Source organism: Pongo pygmaeus, chromosome 14 (assembly GCF_028885625.2).
Source record: "Pongo pygmaeus isolate AG05252 chromosome 14, NHGRI_mPonPyg2-v2.0_pri, whole genome shotgun sequence".
NCBI lineage: Eukaryota > Metazoa > Chordata > Mammalia > Primates > Hominidae > Pongo > Pongo pygmaeus.
The window spans coordinates 86,512,205-86,534,862 of NC_072387.2; the positions used below are offsets into that span (position 1 = coordinate 86,512,205).

The window sequence follows — 22,658 nt, forward strand, 5'->3', positions numbered from 1 at the left end:
TGTCAATAAGACCTATGTAGCAGAGGTTATCTAGTGTTATTCCAATATATAGTTAATTTTTAAAATTAAAAGCAGCTGACTCAGTACAAATATTAAATTTGTATATGATTTCCACTATAAAAGCTGATCTTTTAATATCAACTATGTGGAATTATCTGATGTAGTAAGATCATAACAAAGTATTTTTATAAAGTGTATCCGTATCATTAAAAGTATAGCTCCGAATGGAGTAAAATACCTTCTCCCTTGCAGCAGCCTGTTTTTCGCGGAGGTATTTTTCTCTACAGCGATCACATACCAGATACCAAGTGCTTCCTCCTATGCCACCATCACCACAGTTACCAGCCCATCCTCCACAAAAATGCCCAATGCTATTGTAACCTTGTCCACCAGCATATCGGCCACAACCTTGAAACAATACCAAAAATAAATATTTAACACTCCAAGTGTCCTTAATAGTTTGATCCTTATTACTCATACATTAATGACAGATTTACCTTCTCAAAGAAAGCAAAATACTGAAGTAGATATCTGATTTTTCAGGCTATTAACTATATCAGAAAAATAGCTTACTTGATCAAAAAGCAATCAATTAAATGATGCCCCAAATATGAGAGACACTTAGTTTCTAATCAGGCAGATTAAATGAGAGATAGAATATAGGTACATTTAGATATACTTAATTATGTCAATAAAATTAGACAAAACAAGTATAAAAGTTCTATAACAATGATATATTTTCAGAAATCACATATTCATAAAACATTTGAGGTATAATATGTAGACAAAGAAAAAAATTAACCAAATTTGTATTAGGTGAATTTGGAATATTAGTCAATGTTACAGAAATCATTACATTTACTGAAAATGCAGTCTTCTGATAAAACAATATCACTTCCATAGGAAAAAGCCTATAGAAATCAATCTAATCTAATTTAATTTGCAATTCTGAACAGGAAAATAGTAAAATCAAAGGAGATGCCCTGTGTGTATGGGCATGCCATTGTTTCTGCTGTGTGAGACAGACACATTAACGGCATAACCTTTGGGTAACACATAGAATTTTTTAAAACATGCTACATGAAAGTGAAATAGCACTAAATGACCTGGCCATCATAATATTAGAATTTCTTTATCTGTTTTTCACAAAACCCTGTACTGATAATGTACTTTAAAAATGACATTCTAAGATACTATAAATTCCCTATCCTTTGACAAAATTCGTAGAACAGCTCAAATGAAGTGATCTGGTTCATTAAAGAAAAAAGTACTTATACCTACATTCGACAGTATCATTTACCTGGGTGAGCTTGTCTCATGTGATAGGTCACCGGGTACGGATGTGACTCCCCACACAGTTCACAGATGGTATCTTTCTCTGGTCCTCCTACTGCCAGCTGGGCCATCTCTCCAAACAAATTACCCCTGGGCCTAACTTCTGCCTTTTCTTTTTTCTTTTTTTCCTTTTTGGACTTCTTATTCTCTTTCTCACACTCTTTCTTTTTAAGAACTGCACAGGAACCAGGACTTGGAAAAATCATATTCTGGGAAGCAGCTTTGATAGTAGCCAAAGAGATGTCTTCCCAAAAAGCCACTAAATGTTGTAAAGTTAAGGGAAGAGGAGATTTAGACTTCATTGTGTGATGCATGGACATTTCAAAAGTGGTCTCGGTTTTCCCATCCTCACATTTTTCATGCAGAGGTGGTTCCTTAAGCATAGACAATACCTTGTTTTTGTTGATGCTACCCATCTTAGATATATCTGGTCCATGGGGTGCAATATTAAACATATTAAGTGCAGATGATATTTCTAAGGAATGTCTATTTTTTAACTTGGTTTCTTTTTCCTCTGTAGGTTGTTGGCTATTTAAACTACTCCTTATAGGAGCATGTTCTTTGGAAAGTTCAGGATGAAACTTTAGGAAAGAAGAACAAGCCATTGCATCATGTACTATGCCTTCATGCCAGAGGAAGGAAGCAAACACAGCTCTGGCACATTCGGCCACAGAAGGAGACATGGCTTGCTTGGCTGGCTCTAAAGGCTTGGATCCATCTCCTTTGAAAAGAAAACTCGATTTTTCTTTTTTGGGTCTGGTGTGTCTATTGGCACATTTTCGACTTATTTTGGGGGATGCTCTCATTTCCTGTTCATCTTTCAGTGGTGCTTTTCCAATGCTAAAATGAACTTTATTTGAACCTTCATCCACACTCTTAAATTCACTGCTGTCATCGCAGGTGCTGTCTGTTAGACTATTTGTTTTTAAAGTACTTGAGGTACAGACTTCGACCACCTCACTGTGGAGGTTTTCCTGTACCACATGGGGAGAGGGAGCTCTATTTTCAGATCCAGGGGAATCTGTAGAATCCTTTGGTACTGATTTCGGTTTTGGTGATGTTGACCGTCCCCTCAAAGGTTCTGTGAGGGGCATTTTCTTTTTGCGGAGGGTATCTGGATCAAGTGTGTAAGAGTCTGATTTGGAACGTTCCCGAGGAGGATCAAGCTTTGTCTTAACAGGAGCAGTACTTTTTTGAGGTAGATTTTTATCATGTGGTGAGGAGGAGCGTGGAGAACTAGCACCCGATGGGCTAGATCTATTGGCTGGGAGAGTCTTTGGCTTAGGAGATGACAACCGAGAACCTGGTCCTGGGGATTCAGCTCTGGAGCTAGAAGGCATCCTCCCATCAGATTTCAATGTCTGCAAGGTGTTATGATTGGGGGACAATGACCTACTATGGGAATCTGACCTCAACTTTGCAGCATCAGATTTTAAGATGAGGGATTCACTAGCAGATAAACCTTCTGTGCCCCTTGGCTTCTTCTGATCAGCAGTAGTCCGGCTCATACGTCCATCAGGTTTAAGTGATCTGCTATGTTTAGAGGACAGCTCTGATTTTCCTGATGTAGAGGCTGGTTTAGAAGATGTTGAGATGTTTCCTCGATCACCTGTATGGTCCATTTTATAGTGAAACTTATTAATAAAATTATAACTTACTGATAATTTAGCCACTAAACACTGAAATTAAAAAACATAGCTACAAAATTTATATTGTTTGTCATACATACTAAAATACTTGAAGAATAAAGAAGGGGGAAATATTTCTAATAAAATTTCTACACATCATTATGCAACCATTACCACCAAAAACTATTTTCATGGATGCAAAACAACAGGTTGAACAAATCCAGTGTGAACTATCGGTGATATCTCAATCTCTGCCCTAGTGCAATAACTAGTTAGAATTTAAATTCAGTGAGGGACTAGAAAGAGACAGAAATTAATCTTTTGGGGAATAAGAAATTATTTAATGTTAAAACTTGTATTTTAAATGTACAGTAGAGCTAAATTTCCAGCAGAGTGATACCTCGCATCCTTAGGGCAACAGTATGGGTTTTGTTGAATTAGAGAACTGAATTTATGCATAGACACAATTATGATTTTTAAGTGTATGCATATATACAATTAGGCTAATAAAGAGTTGCTTAAGAGGCACTCTGTTTTATGATCTGATTAGACTAGTTTATAATGAGCACATGAATGCCCTGAAGCTCTTACTTAATTATTGATAAACAGGTTACACTCCAAAAGTTCAGGAAGCTTAGCTGCTTAGAACTCAGAGCCTGTGTCCCCTTGGAAACCACAGAAACGGTGGATCCTCAGAATGAGTGGTAAAAGTCCGAACTGTGGACCCTCAAAACAAGGAGTCAGGAGAATGACAAAAAAACAGGATGAAAAGAAGAATCATCTTCCTTTTCTAAGGCAAAGCATTAGATATTTCTGCATGGACATTGATTGTTTTTAGCACCCTGCCTTCATTCAGTGTCTCTCCTTCATTCTATTTTATGCTTTTCTTTGAGGCATTAGAGCCAGGCTGTCTGTGACCCAAGTAAATGGTACAAACTTCAACATCACCTTTCCTCCTTAAAATAAAAACTTCTACTCTTAGTGCAAGTGATACCAGTTAGTTGTTAGGAGAAAAGCAATCTGACTGAAGGGTTTCAAGTGGTATAAAAAACTGAAAATCCATAATCCTATCTGGAAGTATTTATATTTTTTCAAAGAGAGTTCCTAGGAAATTAAGGTAGATTTGTTAACTGGTTATAACTGCAGGTTATTATTTTTTAAAAGAAAAAAGGATGTGAACAAATTCAGATGACATAGGAAAATGTTTTTTACGTTTCCGTGCATGTGTTAAGTGTGTAGAGTCACGCTCTAGTTCTCTATGGCTCAGGACAGTAGTGCTGGAGAATCTGCCCCAGTCTTTGTCAAGGGCAGGTATTTTTGTCTGTTACTCTTCACTGATGTAATACCAAGAATGAATCCAGGAATACAGTAGGTATTCAATAAATAATTGTTGAATGAGTAATATATTCCAATTTTCTTGATTTTTTTCTTCTGCTACTCCCAAGTATTCAGCTTCTCCAGAAGTCTACCTTTTACAATTAAGGCTCCCAAGGCCACAGGACAGAGGTGACATTAGTTATTGATGTGTAAGGGTTAGATGCTTGCAAATTGAGTAATTACGTGGTGAAATAATAAGAGTACGGCAAGTACTTTATATAGGGCACACTGATGAACTAAATGTTTAATTGCAACATGCCAATATTTAGGATAATTTTTCCCGTTCTTTGGATGAATAAAAGTAACTAAAACATAATGCTTTTTAGTTTCTTGCAAAGCTTCATTATTCAGTCATTAACCTCCTTTATCATATTATGTGCTCTGTTTTATAAATACAGTATTAACAGATGGGGCTAAATTTTGAAAAAAGGGTTAAAAAAATCCCAATTTAGAATTCTAACTATCAATGCTGTCTTGGGAGAGCACAGATAAACAGATGTGATCTATGAATAAGTACCCTTCAACTGTTCAAAAGTAGTTTAAAAAATTGCTACCCATCTAATCTTACTGACCTAGTAACAGCATATGGCAAATTTGGTAAACAAATTATATTTGGTAGATTAAACACCAGCAGTCATGGCCATTAATTTTGAGTATGTGATGTTTGGAATACTTGTTTGTTATTAATCTGACAGCTGGAGACATGTTTATCACCTTTATCATCACATTTATTGCAGAAACTGAACCACACATAATGGGAATCTAGACAATTAGTAAGTCTTTTATATTTGGTATCCCTTTCTCCAAAAAATCCATCTATAAACTGAAAGAGGTTTTCTCTCTAATTTATAAAAAAGGACAACTTGTGTAGGATTTCTAACAAATGGGAAGGGTTCGTGACAAAGATTACCTACTCCCTGCGTCAGATGTGTCTTAGTGGCTGACCTGCACAACAGCTGCATGCAAAGGAATGGTGAATACCTGCTGATGCTACCTCTATTCTAGGAATGCATATGCACTTACGATGGTAGGTATTTACTCATCATGAAAACAACCTCTGTGGTTGCCTGAAAAATGGAATCTGCCAAATATCAGGAACACCACTTGTCATATGTGAGCAAAAAAGTTTATTACATAGTGTTAGAAAGAATAGGCATTTGTATATCTTATTATATTTCTAATAGTGGTGAATATTTTCTTAAGATCTGTAAGTAGTGACAGCTAAATATCTGTTGAAGTTTAGGCACATAAATAATGGCAGAAATATTTCTTTTTCAGATGTATTTCTCAAATGATAACTAAATCTTTTTGAAAAATTTATTATTCCAAAATGTATTTTATATATTAAAAAAACCTATGCTTGTTAAGTGGGGTAAGCCCCTGTGCTAATTTATGTTATCTTCTTCATTTGTGTTTCAAATGTTTTGCAGCATGTTATTAAATATTACTAAAAATTGTTATGTTGCGGCTGCTCAAAATATCAACAAATATAAACAAATAGTTTGCTAAAAATCTTCAGACTATACATAATACTTTCACATTCATCTCCTAATTTATTTAATGACTGTACTTTTACATTTAAGTGATAATATGCAAACATTTTTCTAACTTTAAAGGAATCCTGAAGAAATAATAATGACAGGTTAGAAACTTAGGGCAAGCAAATTAAATGTTACTAAACATGTTAAATGGTAAGTATTCATTCACTAAATTACCCATATATTTTTTCATGCCAAAATCATAAGTTATCAGGATCATACTATATCATAATACTATATGCATATATCACATGGCATGATATATAGCATATATCAGGTTACATGATACTATATACTATTACACACAATACTATATACTATATAGCACAGGTTGTACAATACTATTTACTATATTTTTATATTTCCTATTTATATGTTTATACCATCAATTGTATAATGAGAAACATATAGCTGTTTTATCTATTTCTAAGAAAAAAAGAAAATCAGTAATTAGTTGAAAAACTTATACAATATGTTAGGCATTGCTGTAAAAGTTCTTTTTGATAAAATTTTATTTAAATACAAGATTTAAAAAGATTTACAAGATTTAAATTTAATTAAATAATACTTTAAGACAAAATATTTAAGTAGGCATCTGTAGTGTTTCAAAAAACCAAAAACATATTTTTAAATTGTCTGAAATTTTGTCAATTGTCAATAGTTTAAACATTTCTAAGTTTAAAATATTAAAACTTAGTCACTAGGAAAACAATATTAGAAAAATTTATGCCAGGCAGGACAGGTAGGTTTACATATAGATATAAATAGACACACGAGTCCTAATAACTAATTTAAACTTAAAAACTTTAAGTTCATTATCAGTGTTTCTCATAAAAGACTAAAATAGCAAAATGATTTTTATATAACGATAAGTTTAAGACTAAAAAATGTGCTTTATGCCTTGCACATGTATCATCTTTTTCTGATAAAAATGATTTAAAAAATTCCCCGGATTAGGTAATTCTTTCTTTATACCTGTTTTAATTTTAATGATCTCATAAAGTTTTAAAATTAAGTAAGAGTAATGTTTAACCTATAGATGTAATAAACATGCATAGCTACTAGGATAATCTATATTATAATACTGAATAGGATCATCATAAATTACTCAAACATATACAAATGTAAATAAAATGATAAACTTTAATTAAAAAAATGGAATGGCATGAACATGACTGAGATGAACGGAAACATCTTTAATGACACTCCCTATGTTCATTAAGAATGGCCCATCCATGAATGCATGTATACCCACCCTTCAGTTTGTGAGACAGAGATGAGAGAGCAGAGGCAGGCCCAGCTACACCATAATTTTTGTAAATGCGCTCACGAGAAGCAAGGTTGCGAGATGGAGATTCTACAGTGGAAAACATTGGCAAAGAAGCAGCACAGATTCAATGGAAAAAAAATTTAGCAGAGAACACAAGCAAAAACAAAGCATTTCAAATGGTATGCAAGTATAAACTGTTATTTTAAATAGTTTATATTCTGCTATATTTTTCAACAAGTTTACACTTCTCTAAAACTGAAAACAAAGGTTGAATTAATTAATTTAGATTAATATGTGTTAATGTCCAAATTTATTAACTTAAAACTTAGTAAGGCTCATATCTCTGATAAATCAAAATTGAGCATTTCATTTTAGACTTACATTTCTTTGGCTCGGTTTTCTTTAATTTGGTGCTCATTTAAATAAAGATTTACAAGTTTTTTTTTAATAGTGGAAGATAAAGAAATGTTACTTATATTACTTATGGCTTAACCTATTGTCACCTGGTTTCCTGAATGAACTGATTACTATAATTTTCCAGTATGTATCTCAGAATGGACTCAGGGTGACACTGTTTGGCTACTTTTCTGGGTCCATCTTCAGTGCAAACGTTAGTACTAACCCCAGTATTTAGTGTTTGTTTTGTAGATCCTACTTCTGATATCAAATCTCATTTACACAACGTGTCACAACACAAACAAAGCAAAGAAAATTTATAAGTCACTGAAAAAATGTTAGGAACATCAATGATTTACTATGCAGGAAATGAAGTACTTAATTTATCTTTTTTTGAAGAATTAACAGAACCTTTAAAGTGTAGTCTTTTAAAAGCAGTAAGCTAAAAAAATCTCTATCTGAACTTTAAAAAACTCACTGTATTTAAAGTTTTTAACTCATAGCAATTAAAACAAAATTAATCGGTTGTGCTGAAATAAATTCAGGTAGTAAGGAGATAGTTGTCTTAGTATTATTGAAATAAACTAGACACAACACACACTTTTCTTAAAATAAAAAAAGTGCTGTTTTCGGCTGATTCATTATTATGGTCAAGATTAATGATGAATGACCCATAAATTAAGAAGTCATTCAATGTAAAGTATGAGTATATATTACGTGTTAGATACTGTTCTATGCATTGCAGACACAGTGGTGAACAGGAACAAAGTCCCTGCTCTCACAGAGCAGGAGACTCTGTGAGAGCAGGGAGAAAGGAGATATTTAGGAGAAAGGAGAGAGGGAATGAACAAATAAGTATACATCACATCAGGTGCTGAGAAACTTGGGAGTCATATGCCTACAGATGTGTCATTCTCCATGACTGCAGAATACCACTTTGGGAGTGATGCCTAGAAGAGGCCAAAGCCCTAGGACATTTCCAGATAAGGATGTAGAAAGGAGACTAGAATTGAGCAGTCAGTAAGGCAGGAAATATCCGGCAGGCAAATGCATGTGTTTCTAGGAAGAAAGACCAACTCTGTCAAATACTGCTGACAGATTAAGTAAAATTGACATCTTAGAATCAACAACTGAATTTGGCAACACAAAAGTCAAGACTGACTACAGCAGTTTCCGAGGATAGGGACTAAAGCTGGAATGCAGTGAGCTCAAGAGACAATAGGAGGAGTAGATAGCAACACACATGGCATAAAACCATCTTAATCTAAGTTTTAAAAAGTTAAATTTTTAATATTTTTGTACATCCTTCATTTTGAACACAACTATAAACCTCAAAAGATGTCAGGTGCTGCAAAAGGAGCTCTTATGCTATTTAAGTGTCATATAATAAGAAGTTTGCAGCTATTGTTAAAATATCAGTTAGGAGGGTGATACAATTCTTCAAGACACAACCTAGAACGGTGGCAGCCTCTGAATGGAAGAGTTAATTCAGGGGGAATTCAACCTGCCAATATAGGAAGGAATACAATCTCCTGGCCTGGCTGCTAAAAATCTGTGAAGACTCCACATAGCAGGAAGACACAGGAATAGGAAATCAGAAGAATACCATCTTAATTGGAAGCACACATAAAACAGAAATGTGAAAAACTACAAGGAAACTTATAAGATGTTAGAGGTTTAAGGACAAACTCCTGGAAAAAAGTTTGAAGGCAAAATGGCCTTCAAGTCTTTTCAATATATTACAAAGGCTAGAGAGACTGGATTCCTAGGTATGATTCAGAGTGAAAAAAAGAAATATTTTTAAAAATGAAAGTCTAAAAAAGGTTAAGTGACTAAAGAAATTAAGCTGTTGCTGAAAACAACACATGTTCTACACATTAAATTTTTACAAAATCTGCTCAAGTTTAAACATACTTTCATAAAGTTATAGTTAATTTTTATAAAGATTTATACTTTTTAATTTAAAAAAGGGAAGCAATCTATGAGATACATTGATATCTATACACAAAAGAAAAAAGTTGATAGATGTTTTAAAAATCAATGGACAGAAATAATAATGCTTTTACAAAATCCTGTTAATACAGATAAGACAACCAGTTATTATATTCATCTCCACAAAATTTTGATTCTTTTTTGGGTATCACTAAGTTAAAGAGAATAATATTAAAAACAATTTTAAAGAATCAGGATTTTTCTCCAGTGCTCATTTGAAGTTAATGTTGTTTGTTTACTATAGTTTGCCCTTATAAACAACATGGTTCTTTATGGGTCATTTTGTTTTCTTTGTTTTGGATCCCAAGTATTAAATTCCCTGAGTCATATCATTTCCTAGTCATAGAAACTTTGAGTTCATTTTAAATTGTACCTTTTAAGTCTTCTCTAAGTACTGATGATAGTAATAAAACCGTGTAACTTTTCTTTCTAATAAGGAAAGCATTCTCATTTCAGTTTAACAAAGACAAATGGTGGTTTTGCTGTATCAGGACCCTGACCTTATCGCTGGAACCATAAACTAGAAGAATCAAGGCACCTGTCAACACCTGGTGGCAGTACACAAATCTGGAGGTTTTGGGATTTTAAAAGTAGCATATATTATTTTGCTACTTTAGTGTTGAGTCAACAACTAAGCAATGACTGGAAATGTTAAATTTCATGAGTAAAAATCAGTAATACATTATTTTTTGAAAGGATAATTTTTAGCATTAAATTCAGTTTGCTGTTCAATTTGTTGATTTCTTAATATGTTCTATAATCAAGCTGTGACATTCAATAACAATTTGCTAAATTATTGGCAGGCAATGTTCAAAGAATTGTAAACAGGCTATTCAGAAGGACAATATACTGGAAATACATTATATTCAGGAGGCTAGGTGTCTAATCACAATGCATATATCACTGTCACCAATACTCAGAGCAGGTGAGATAATACAGATAAAAAAATTTTTTTCCAAAGACATTCCACTGGGATGCTACAAAATTTGGCATGTAATTGTGCTTCTCATGTTGTTTAGTTCTCAGTCTTGAGGAGGTAGTGGAGCAGTCAGAAATTTTATAATCTTAGTAAACCTACTAGATACAATCTTTTTTTCTCTTTAAGTTCCTTTTTTTTTCTTTCCAACTTTTATTTTAGGTTCAAGGGGGACATGTGTAGGTTTGTTATATGGGTAAACTGTGTGTCATGGGGGTTTGGTGTAAACATAATTTTGTCACCCAGGTAATCAAGCATTACCTGACAGGTAGTTTTTCAATCCTCATCCTCCTCCCACCTTAGATGCAATCTTAACTAAGATATTGGAAACAGCTTGAGGAGGTTTTATAAATAAGTTTTATGACTTATAAATAAATAATATATAAATAAATAATATGATTTATTATATATTATTATATATAATAATAAATATAAAAATAAATATAAATAAGTCTTATGACAATGGTCAAATAGCACTGTATTCTGTTCATGCTATACATACCTACATTTATGTACATTTATGTATTTATATATATTTCTTTACATATAAGAAAATCTAATTCTACAGATCTGTCACAAACAATAAGATTTTGCCACATTTATGGTAGAATGATGGGAACAGTGTTGCTGACTTTCCTCAACTTAAGTCCCAGTCATTGCACATTTCTATTTTTCTCTGAATAGAACTTCAGATATTTTTGACAGCAATAGGCTCCTATAAGAAACAGTAAATAGGTCTAACTTTATAGTTGAGGATATTTGAGAAATTAATTTTTAAATTATTTATTTAAAATATATTTAGAAACTAGTTTATTGTCTTATAGACAATATATAAATATATAAATTATGCCTTCAACTTGGCCAAAAGATGTGATTAATCAAACAGTATGCAGATTTAAAAACAGGCATAATTAAGTGTGATTATTATTCCCACTTTTATTAATGCTTCATAGGATTTTTCAGAAAGTGACAGGACTAGGCACAGTGGCTCAAGTCTGTTATCCCAGCACTTTGGTAGGCCAAGGCAATCAAATTGCTTGAGCCCAGGGGTGTGAGACCAGCTTAGGCAACATGGTGAAATCCTGTCTCCACAAAAAAATACAAAAATTAGGCAGGTGTGGGGACACTCGCCTCCAGTCCTTTCTACGCGGGAGGCTGAGGTGGGAGGATCACTAGAGCCTAGGAGGTGGAGGTTGCGGTGAGCCTAGATTGCACCACTGCACTCCAGTGTGGGTGACAGAGTGAAATTGTCTCAAAAAATAAATAAATTAAAAAAAACTAAAAAAATAAAATAAAGTAACAGTGATGATTTGTATATACTCTTAGCTATGGCAGCCATTCTTGACTGACAGCTTTAGATGCAGTATCACTGCATGATCAATACATCTAATATTCTTCTTTGTAGTAAACTTATCAGGAGGAATATGGAATTATGTGAATGGTAAAGGAGCTTAGGACATGGAACAGAAACTAAGATTTATTTACATAAATGTTGGTGTACTAAAAGAATTAGACTAAAGATTTATTTACATAAATGTTAGTATTTATGTAAGACTTATTTACATAAATGTTAGTATACTAAAAGAATTATGCTAATAGAATGAAAGAACATTTTAAACTTAAGGATAAAATAGAAACAAGCTTTTTACTAGACTATGACATTAATCCACATGATCTGAATGTGGAAAGAAGATGGGATACATAAAGTGGATTCCCCCCAAAATACACTGTTTCTCTAAATGACATCTACACATAATTGAACTTGAAGAAAACATACTCATAGCATATTACTGAATATATTCTAAATTTCTAGTAAATATGGTTAAGGAAAATAACACTTAGGAAAAGCGTATCATTTCAGGGTTTGTGATGGCTGAGACAAAAATTCTGAGCATAATTTGATGGGTATATATATCTTAGGCCTTAGAAAGAATAACTTCAAAATATAAGAAGAGACACGTATTGCTTCCCGAGCATTAACTTGAGACACAAGAAGGTTGGATATGCTTTTAAAAGTAAAAATCTTACTTTCCACAAATTGCTTATTAGTTGCAAGGGAAAAATATTAATTATACATCAGAGAAGTCAGGCATTTTGATAAAGTGATTAGCATTAACCATAACCCTTTCCTGCCTCCAGAAATGACATTCTGAGAAACAGACAATGCTTACGTAGCACAAAGACAGCTAAAACTTAAACCAAAAACAGAAGTGCTTTTAGGATAAGATACTTTTTTTTTTTTTTTTTGAGATGGAGTCTTGCTCTGTTGCCCAGGCTAAAGTGCAGTGGCACGATCTTGGCTCACTGCAAGCTCTGCCTCCCAGGTTCACACCATTCTCCTGCCTCAGCTTCCCGAGTAGCTGGGACTACAGGTGCCTGCCACAGCACCCGGCTAATTTTTTGTATTTTTAGTAGAGACGGGGTTTCACCGTGTTAGCCAGGATGGTCTCGATCTCCTGACCTTGTGATCTGCCTGCCTTGGCCTCCCAAAGTGCTGGGATTACAGGCATGAGCCACCGCACCCAGCCAGGATAAGATACTTTTAAAGCACTATTTGGAGAAAGAAGGAGAAAGCAGGTGCCAGCAACTCACTGCCTCAAAATGGGAATACGTGTTAATTAGGGAAAGTAGGGAAACTGTTCCATTGTTTCCTTTATTCTTATGTGGCAGGTAGAGGACGGTTTCCTTAGTTCTCTAACACAATGGTCCCCTAACTTTTTGGGACCAGGGACTGGTTTCTTGGGAGACAATTTTTCCATGAACGATGGGAGGTTGGGGAAATAGTCTCAAGATGAAACTGTTCCACCTCAGATCATCAGGCATTAGATTCTCATGAGGAGGTCGCAACCTAGATCCCTTGCATGCACAGTTCATACTGGGGTTTGCACTCCTATGAGAATCTAATGGAAGTAGAGCTCAGGCAGTAATGCTCTCCCCCTGCTGTACAGTTTGGTTCCTAACAGGCCATGGACCAGTATTGGTCTGCGGCCTGCGGGTTGGAGATCCCTGCTCTAACAAACACTGAGAAATACAGACAATCAGAACAGCCTTGTGATATTGTTAACTACCAGCCTGGCAAAAGTTCATCAGGGATGTTGTTGAGGGATTTAAAGTATAAAATAGCAAGGCTGGACTAAATGACCTCTTGTCTTTCTCACTTCTTGCAGTCTATGTAAGATAACTGAGATGCAGTTGGAAAAAACCACTGGAATGAGTTAGCAGACTTGTTGCGGGAAGTCAGGGACCCCAAACAGAGGGACTGGCTGGAACCATGACAGAGGAACATAAATTGTGAAGACTTCATGGACATTTATCAGTTCCCAAAATTAATACTTTTATAATTTCTTACGCCTGTCTTTACTGCAATCTCTGAACATAAATTGTGAAGATTTCATGGACATTTATCAGTTCCCAAATAATACTCTTACAGTTTCTTATGCCTGTCTTTACTTTAATCTCTTAATCCTGTTATCTTCGTAAGCTGAGAATGTACGTCACCTCAGGACCACTATTGTACAAATTGATTGTAAAACGTGTGTTTGAACAATATGAAATCAGTGCACCTTGAAAATGAACAGAACAACAGCGATTTTCAAGGAACAAGGGAAGACAACCATAAGGCTGACTGCCTGTGGGGCTGGACAGAATAGAGCCATATTTTTCTTCTTGCAGAGAGCCTATAAACAGATGTGCAAGTAGGAGAGATATTGCTAAATTCTTCTCCTAGCAAGGAATATTAAATATTAAGACCCTAAGAAAAGAATTGCATTCCTGGGGGGAGGTCTATAATGGCTGCTCTGGGAGTGTCTGTCTTACGTGGTTGAGATAAGGACTGAAATACGCCCTGGTCTCTTGCAGTACCCTCTGGCTCACAAGGCGGGGAAAAAACCCCACCCTGGTGAAATTGAGGTCAGATCGGTTCTCTGCTCTTGAATCCTGTTTTCTGTTAAGATGTTTATCAAGACAATATGTGCACAGCCAAACATAGACCCTCATCAGTAATTTTAATTTTGCCCTCTGCCTTGTGATCTTTGCTTTGCCCTTTGCCTTGTGATCTTTTTGCCCTTTGAGGCATGTGATCTTTGTGACCTACTCTCTGTTCTTGCATCCCCTCTCCTTTTGATAAAAACCTGCTTAATAAAAACCTGCTGGTTTTGTGGCTCAGAGGACATCACGGTCCTACTGATATGTGATGTCACCGCCAGAGGCCCAGCTGTAAAATTCCTCTTTGTACACTTTCTCTTTATTTCTCAGACTGGCCAACACTTAGGGAAAATAGAAAGAACCTACGTTGAAATATTGGTGGCGAGTTCCCCCGATACAGACCCTCATGTTCAAGTCCTAGATTTGCCAGCTATGACTTTGGGCAAGTCAGCAAGAATTCTCTCATCTCAAAATGAGAGCTGGATAACTTCTTAGGCTCCTAGAACACTTGAAATTATGCCATCATAAGACATAATGGCTGCTGCTGATGCACATTTCTTAAATAAACCAAAAGAGGAAAGACAATCTGATGAGAAGGATGAGAAGTCTGATTATAAAAAATGAACATTTTGTTTTGTTCAGCTTAAGTAATGAGATATACTCATTACTTAATGAATACATTACATTACAGTACAGAAGTCTGAGAGAATAACAAAGTGAGAGATATAGCAGACCTAATCCTTTCTAAATTGAGTGCAAAATCATGAGAATGCTTTAATAATATTTTTTTAATAAAATGTAATATATGAATAATTTTATACTTTCAACTTGTCAGTCAACAATGCCATCTTTAATTATGAGAATGCTAAATATGTTTCTCAATTTCAAGTTATATTATAGCCAATTGGAGCTAAGTCATCCAACTGAACTCATTTTTTCTTAAAAGGTGGTTTTGTGTTTTTATTCTCGGTACTAGCTAAGATATTATCTTTCAAAACAGAGCATAAAAGTGGATGCCATTTGAGACTCGCTCCTAACTTTAATCAGCATGTCACTTCCTTTTTTTTTTTTTTTTTTTTAAGAGGCAGGGTCTTGCTCTGTTCGCCCAGGCTGGACTCTAGCTCAATGCAGCCTCAAACTCCTGGGCTCAAGGAATCCTCCTGCTTCAGCCTCCCAAGTAGCCAGGAATATAGGTGCAGCCCTTAATGCTTGGCTAATTTATTTTTTTTTAAGTAGAGACAGGGTCTGGCTTTGTTGTCCAGGCTGGTCCTAAGCATTTTACTGCCTAAATATTTCTTCTACATTCTCCCTGCAATTAACCTTAGCTTAAACCCTACTCAGCTTTTCTCTGGACTCTTTGCCTCCAACATTCTCCCTTTATACAGGACCTTTTTCATAATATTTTCAGTTATCTGTCCCAAATGTAAAACTGATCATATCACTCTTTTTATTTAAAATTCTACAGAACAACTTCCTCCATGTGCTCCCTCCATTTATTCACTACACATAAAGTCTAAACTAAGTATGGCTTACAAGACCCTTCATGATCCAGCCCCATCCTCTCTAGTCTAAGACACTGTCACTAGGTCACTTAAAGCTGCACATGCATGAAGTTTCTCAAGTGAACCATGTTCTTGTACAGGGATCAAAGTTGATTCCCATGAATGGTGCCTCGCATGTGATAAATATTTGACATATTTAGCTTTTAATATCTCATATCTTCTCTTTCCTCAAACTATCAACGCAGTCTCTCCATGGTAACTCTGAGCCGGTAACTGCTTCCTATTTTACTTAGAAAAAAGAGCTCCCAACAATATACATTCTTCTTGCTTGTTATGATGGATAACTATTTATGATCCTACTTAGCCAACCTTTCCACTTTGCACTGGACTGTATCCCCTCTTCTTTATTTTATATATATATATAATATTTTATATATAATATTTTATTTATATATTTAATATATTATGTTTTATACATAACTATATATATTATATATTATATCTGTATCTATATATATTAGAGGCAAGGTCTCACTCTGTTGCTCAGGCTAGAGAGCGGTGGCATGCAATTATGGCTGACCACAGCCTTGAACTCCTGGGCTTAAGTTATTTGCCTGCTTCAGCCTCCCAAGTAGCTAGGATTACAGGTGTGCATCACTATGCCCGGCTGATTTAAAAAAAAATTTTTTTTAATTTTTATAGAAACGAGGACTTGCTATGTTGTCTTGGCTGGTCTCAAACTCCTCCTTGCCTGATAAATCCTCACAAGTCCTTCAACACTCTGAGTAGGACCTGCCTCTTTTTTGAATGTTTCTCTAACCTCTCCTAGCTGAGCCAGAAGCTTTCTCTCCTATGTTTCCACTGCATCCTGTGACTACTGCTCCTGTTGCACTTAAAACATGCCATCATTTTTTCTTTAACTAGGTTATCTCTTAAAATATTCTAGAAGCCTTCAAGATCAGTGATCTTGGTTTTTTTTTTTTTTTTTTTAAACCTTGCTCATCACCATAACCTAGCACAGAGTAGATACTTAATAAAAGCAGGTGAATAAATGGAAGAATGAATAAGTCATCTAAAGAAAGATGGTAATGAAGGGTGAAATAAACACAGTAGCAAATAAAGAGGTGGGGGAAGAGCGAGAGATAAAAGGTCAAATCAAGCCAGGAGAAAGCAAACAAATGCACTGGGACAAAATGTCTGGTAAGCAACATCAGCATTCTTTGTGGTTTGAATTCCTAGGATGAAGTAAAGGGTGGATGAATAAATCACTGATGAAGCAGCAAAACAAAATACCTGGGTCAAAGCTTTTATATCACTGAGAAGATGGCTCAGCTCAGTGAAGACAAATTCAAGCCCATGCCTAAAATGATCAGTATTTGTAGGGATGCTGGAGATGTTAGCCCCAAAACTAAAATAAATATGTTGGTTGTTATGACAGATGTTATAGGGTCAAGTGGAAAAGTTTTATTAAACTTTGATATTTGAACCAATGCTGATTCTAATTTTCTAAAACAGGGATTAAATCCCACAGGTCCTCCTTCCTAAATCAAGTGCTTCATCTACATACCTTCAAAGCAGGCAAACAACCAACTGACAAATACACTGCTGAGATTATAATCCAGGGTAGAAATGACTCAGTCTAAGCCTTACAAACAAACCTGGCTTTTAAGCTAACATTCACACTAACATCTGAATGTAGTCTAAATACATTAAGAATTAATCTTAAAACAAGTAATCAAATTATATTGCAAAAATAGACCCAAAAGGAACTGGGAAATCTCATTTGTCCCTTTCTAAATTCCTTCCTGCAGCTCATTTCACACTGAGAATAGACTGCTCTCTTTTAGGGAGGGACTTTTTCCATATTTTCCTCAAAGCATGAGAGGTATTAAGTATTTGCATCAAAAGGCAATAATAATATCAAAAGATAACATTTGTTGTGAATCCCATTTTATAATGAGGTAACAAAAATTCAGACCTGTTAGATAACTTAGAGAGCTAAGTAGCTGGAAGGGAAATCTGAGCTGAAAGTCTTTCCACGACTATGTTTCTAGAAGCTAAGTAAATATAGTACTTTAGTGTGTTCGTATTCTCAAATATAAATAAATAGTCATGCAGATATACAAATGGATTTTGGGGTCACATTTAACATTTTTTTTTTGTCCCACATAAGAATGTGACTTATGAGTATAACAGAAAAACTCTTGTTGCAAGGTAACCTAGAGCTATGATATCTGTGCTTGAAAGTACTATGTCTTTTGACATATAGTGTATATTTCATGTTTAAAATTGCTAGGAGATGTCTACTATGTACCCATCAAAATTAAAAATAAAACATTACAAAATAAAACAATTATTTAAAAGTTTCTGGGAGAAAAGCAAATTGTCTTCAGTTTTATTTGCAATTTTTCTACCACAAATAAATAAATAAAAGTTGAAAAAACGAACTATTCAGCCTCTGGAGCAGTAGGTAGAAAGTGATAAAATGTTATGTTAAATGAAGCCATTTGCAATACGGTTTTTCAGTTGCAGAATCTTGCTTGGAATTCAATCAACATAAACCCACAATTATCATACATCATACTGTCACAGTGTAGTTGGCTTTAAACTAAGAGAAAGAAAGAAATTCTCTTCTTTGAAGATGTTCTCTGAGTAAACACTGGAATATCATAATAGAAAACACAAGATCTTAAATTGATGAAATGGTAATCTTAAATACCTATAGTCAATAAAAACTCCTTGAATGCCTGTGATGTGTAAGACACTGTCAGAAGGTACAGGGCACAAAATGAAGCTTTCAAGAGAAATGGGGATAATGAAAATAAGGAATGTAATATTCTTAAAGAAAGCAGACACAGCTATCATTCTCCACTTTGGTCCACTAAAATTTTATTGCCAAATTGCTTACCAGTTCTAAAAACTATATAACTAGTTTTTAAATTAAAAAGTAAATTATAGAACAGTAAAGAAAAATTCTATATACATACTTTTTCATGTCTCTGTGCGCACACACATAAGACAAGGGAAATCTGTTAACTTTTACTTCTGTAACATTCTATTTCACTAGAATAACACTTGAAATAATTTCTATGTATATAAAATCAAATAATTTTGCTAATTTAAAAATTACCAAATATTCTATTTTATGGAATAAAATGTTGCCTGATTCTAAAGAAAAGGTATAAAATTAACTTAATGTGCCAGATTATTTTTAAATTTCCAAAGACAGGTGAAAAAACTATGATTCAGAAAAAAACCCCAAAGAATTACAGATACTAATGCTCATAGAAATGCTAGATGAAGTTAAACCATGTTTATGTGTGTCTTTGTAGAATTTTTCTAGTTAACCAGGATCTTGAGTTATGTATGCCATTTAGGAAATCTTTTTTTCCATTCAAACTACTGTTACATTAAAAAAAAATCAAACTATAAAAAGAAAAATAATCAAGCCGAACAAAGCTAATACTCTAGATGTCAGACCTTGTTTAAATATAAATTTAAAAAATATATATATTAAAGTAGATTTTGCATTATTTACCGAGGTAAGGCTGAATATTTAAAACAGCCTTTGCAGTCAACAGAACTGACCTGAAGTTCTGGCTCTACCATTTTACTATGTATGTTTCTGGGGCAAATCATTTATCCTCTCTAAGCCTCTGTTTCCTTCTCTGTAAAACAGACATAAGAGACAGTATCTCAAATGAGGCTGTATCAAAGTGCTTAAGTACAGTGTTTACTACATAGTGGCGACTATCAGTATAAACAAAATTGAGTAAATATGGCCTTCTACATAATGATTTATTTAGTATCACAAAGGTATAAGACAAAAATGATTCTCATTTTCCTAAATAGCATAGGGAAGTTCACTAAGAATAAGCCATCTTCTAAAGTAGAGGTGATATGCTAGTGGGATACACGGCAGTGAGGATCAGGGAAGAATATCTTGCTTGGGGAGTCTTAACAAATGTTGGCACTCTGTCACATTTAGCTTTCCTAACACGATGTAAAAAATACAATTCTGAATTATTTTAAAAAATTAAAACTATTTTCAGATTCCATACTTTTTTTTGTGATGCTAAAGATTAAGACTTCCATTTTCTGGAATTTGGAAGTCAAAATTTAGAGACGTCCTGTTGCGAATAAAAAGTTTAAAACAAGACCTAAGTAATTTCCATTGTTGGACCATAGGCAAGTAATGATTCAGAAAATTGCTAATGGAAACATAGCTAAGCCATGATTTCAAATTTGCTTCAAGATAGTGGTAAATAAAGTGGTGGTACTGATAACACATATGCATAAAATTATATTGACACAATGTCACCTAGAAACTGTTATTCCCTGGAAGAGACAAATCAACTTTTATTACTGTTTATTGTTTCAAAATATTTTATTAATTAAATTTAGTAAAATAAAAATAGTAATTATGCTTGTTTTTGTAAAGACTTGCAATGATTCTTTAGATAGAACAAAAAGGTTCTCCTTTCTCCTTAGTTCTTTTGTCTGCTACTGCTATGACATATGCAATTTTTCGTTTAAAACTGAATTTGAATATGAATGAATTTAAATTTTCTAGTATAAATTTTCTAACCGACTGATCCTGATTCTTTTCATTTATGTTTTTCCCTTTGTCCTTACCCTTAAAACTTCTTGAAACCTAGGTAGTATTTCTAAATGTAAAAAGTCTGATGCAACACAAAATTAATAAACAAACTCCTCACTTCTTTTTCATTCTTCTAAAATAGTATTTATCATAGAAGGAAAAAACTATTTCGCACATGTGACACTTTCGTTTCTTTGAAATTCTTCTCTTAACATTCAAATTAATATTATACATGAATGAAGATTATAAGCTAGAAATTGATAGTACTTATATTTCCAAACTAATTAATTTCATTAATTAAACTTTCCTAATGGATAGTGGAAACCCAGAAAAGTTTATACTCTTGTGTGCCCTTTACCTAAGGTGGATAAAGTAATGAATAATATCATTTGCTAGCTACATACTATCCTAGTTCTTAATAAAAACTAAACCAGCTAGCATTCTTTTACATGACCCTAATAATAGTTATTAAAGTATTTTTGTAAACAACTTAGACCTAAGTGTGAATGTACTTTACCAAAGCAAAGAGGTTGTGCATTTGAATCCGAACAACGGTATACAAGCTGAAACTTTCATAAACTGGCTCATTCAATTAATGTGTTTATATATTGTATAGCCAACATGAGAACTGAATGCCAAGAAGAGCACACTGTTGTCATACTGGACAGAGCTTTGAAAAGTTTATGTGGAAGGTTCAGGAGGTTATTAAGAAAAAAGAACACTCAGTTAAGTATAATTTTTTTAGGTATCTTTTCCAAACCAATGTGAATTACTATCATGAATGAAGGACTACAGCAATCCTAAAAGACAGAACTGGAATCAAATGATCAATTTAACATATTAGGAACAACAACAAAAAAATAAAAATAAAGACAGGAAACAACAATTTGAGAAAACCGGGAAACCTAAATTGTCATACATTTCATAGATATGAAATTCACTTAGAAAAAGCAAACAAACCTGTCCAAACAAGTACAGTCTCTCTTCTACCCACTGATAGAGTGAAATGGCTTTATCCTTTTGGGATATCTTGAAGTAAGAAAAATCCACTGAAAGTTGTCCCTATATGTGATGCTTACCATAGTCATGCATATGAACTTTAAATCAACTTTAAATGTCTTAGCTGCAGAATGTCTTAGCTCAGAATAGCTTAGATATTCAAAAATATGGGAGGGGATAACATCCTAATTAAAAAAAACCAGTCAGGTGAGTTGATAACTAATTAGTAACTGATAAATAACTCAGAACAAAGCTTCAGAAATGCTTGATGAGGCAGGTAAGGCTGACAGACTTACTCTGAAGCTGAGGCTGCTGGAAGGAAAGGGGCTGTCCGAACACAAATGGGCTGTGTACTAGGGAAGAGGGAGGTTTTGCAGCTTGATCAAAGATGGAAGGAGCTGGGAGATTGGGTCGTGACTGAATGGAATTCAATATGGCACTCAGTTGGTCACCTGCAGTGGGTAAAACAGTCAAAACTACAACTCGTTATTCATTAACATCCAAAATGGCAAAGTAAATGGTGCTTTATGACATTCAGATAGAGTTGAACACTAAATAAAACCATGCCAATTCAGAAATGAGTGAAAATTGGTGACTATTAATCATCCTCAAATTAGGGACCAAATTTTGCAAGCTTTTTTTTTTAATGGAAGCACCCCACCAAATCTTATATAGAAGCCCACCTATAAAAACAAATCCATTTAAATTCATATGTAACATCTCTCATTATGTATGGGAGAACGAAGACTCTATGAAGAATCAGTGATAAATTGCTTCAATATTGAACATATATAAATGAAGATTTAAGTAAATGATGCCTTCTCCATAGTTCCCAACAATGACTAATACCACCCTGCCTCATCGGCAGTATATTTCATGCAGAAAATAAGCAATTAACAGTTTTTCTTTAACAAGCAGAATTAATGGGGCAAAGTATGTTATTAACATAGCAATGTGTTTACATTATAGTTATAAATTAATACTTTCTTTTTTAAGTCGTTACTGCCAAAGAAATTCTACTTTAAAAGCATGAAATCTTTTGCTTAGATGAATAATTTAAAAATCTGTAAGTCCTATATGACAAAAAGGATTATGAGCTACCTAATTTGAATAGTATCTAA

The 22,658-nt window shown here is 34.1% G+C and overlaps 1 protein-coding gene across 28 annotated transcripts in view; it reads right to left on the reverse strand.

Annotated features, from left to right (window-relative positions):
* Nucleotides 1-22,658, reverse strand: part of MYCBP2 (MYC binding protein 2) — a 275,983-nt gene that overhangs the window by 51,581 nt on the left and 201,744 nt on the right. For 9 of the 28 annotated variants that reach the window (XM_063650979.1, XM_063650974.1, XM_063650984.1 and 6 more), the window contains 4 exons: nucleotides 21,834-22,013; nucleotides 7,134-7,235; nucleotides 1,301-2,944; nucleotides 239-408 (listed from right to left, as the gene is read on the reverse strand). In XM_063650979.1, coding sequence (XP_063507049.1) covers nucleotides 239-408; nucleotides 1,301-2,944; nucleotides 7,134-7,235; nucleotides 21,834-22,013 — 2,096 coding nt within the window. The remainder of the gene's footprint in view (nucleotides 1-238; nucleotides 409-1,300; nucleotides 2,945-7,133; nucleotides 7,236-21,833; nucleotides 22,014-22,658) is intronic. The other 19 variants (XM_054446937.2, XM_063650983.1, XM_054446932.2 and 16 more) reach the window with 4 other exon arrangements.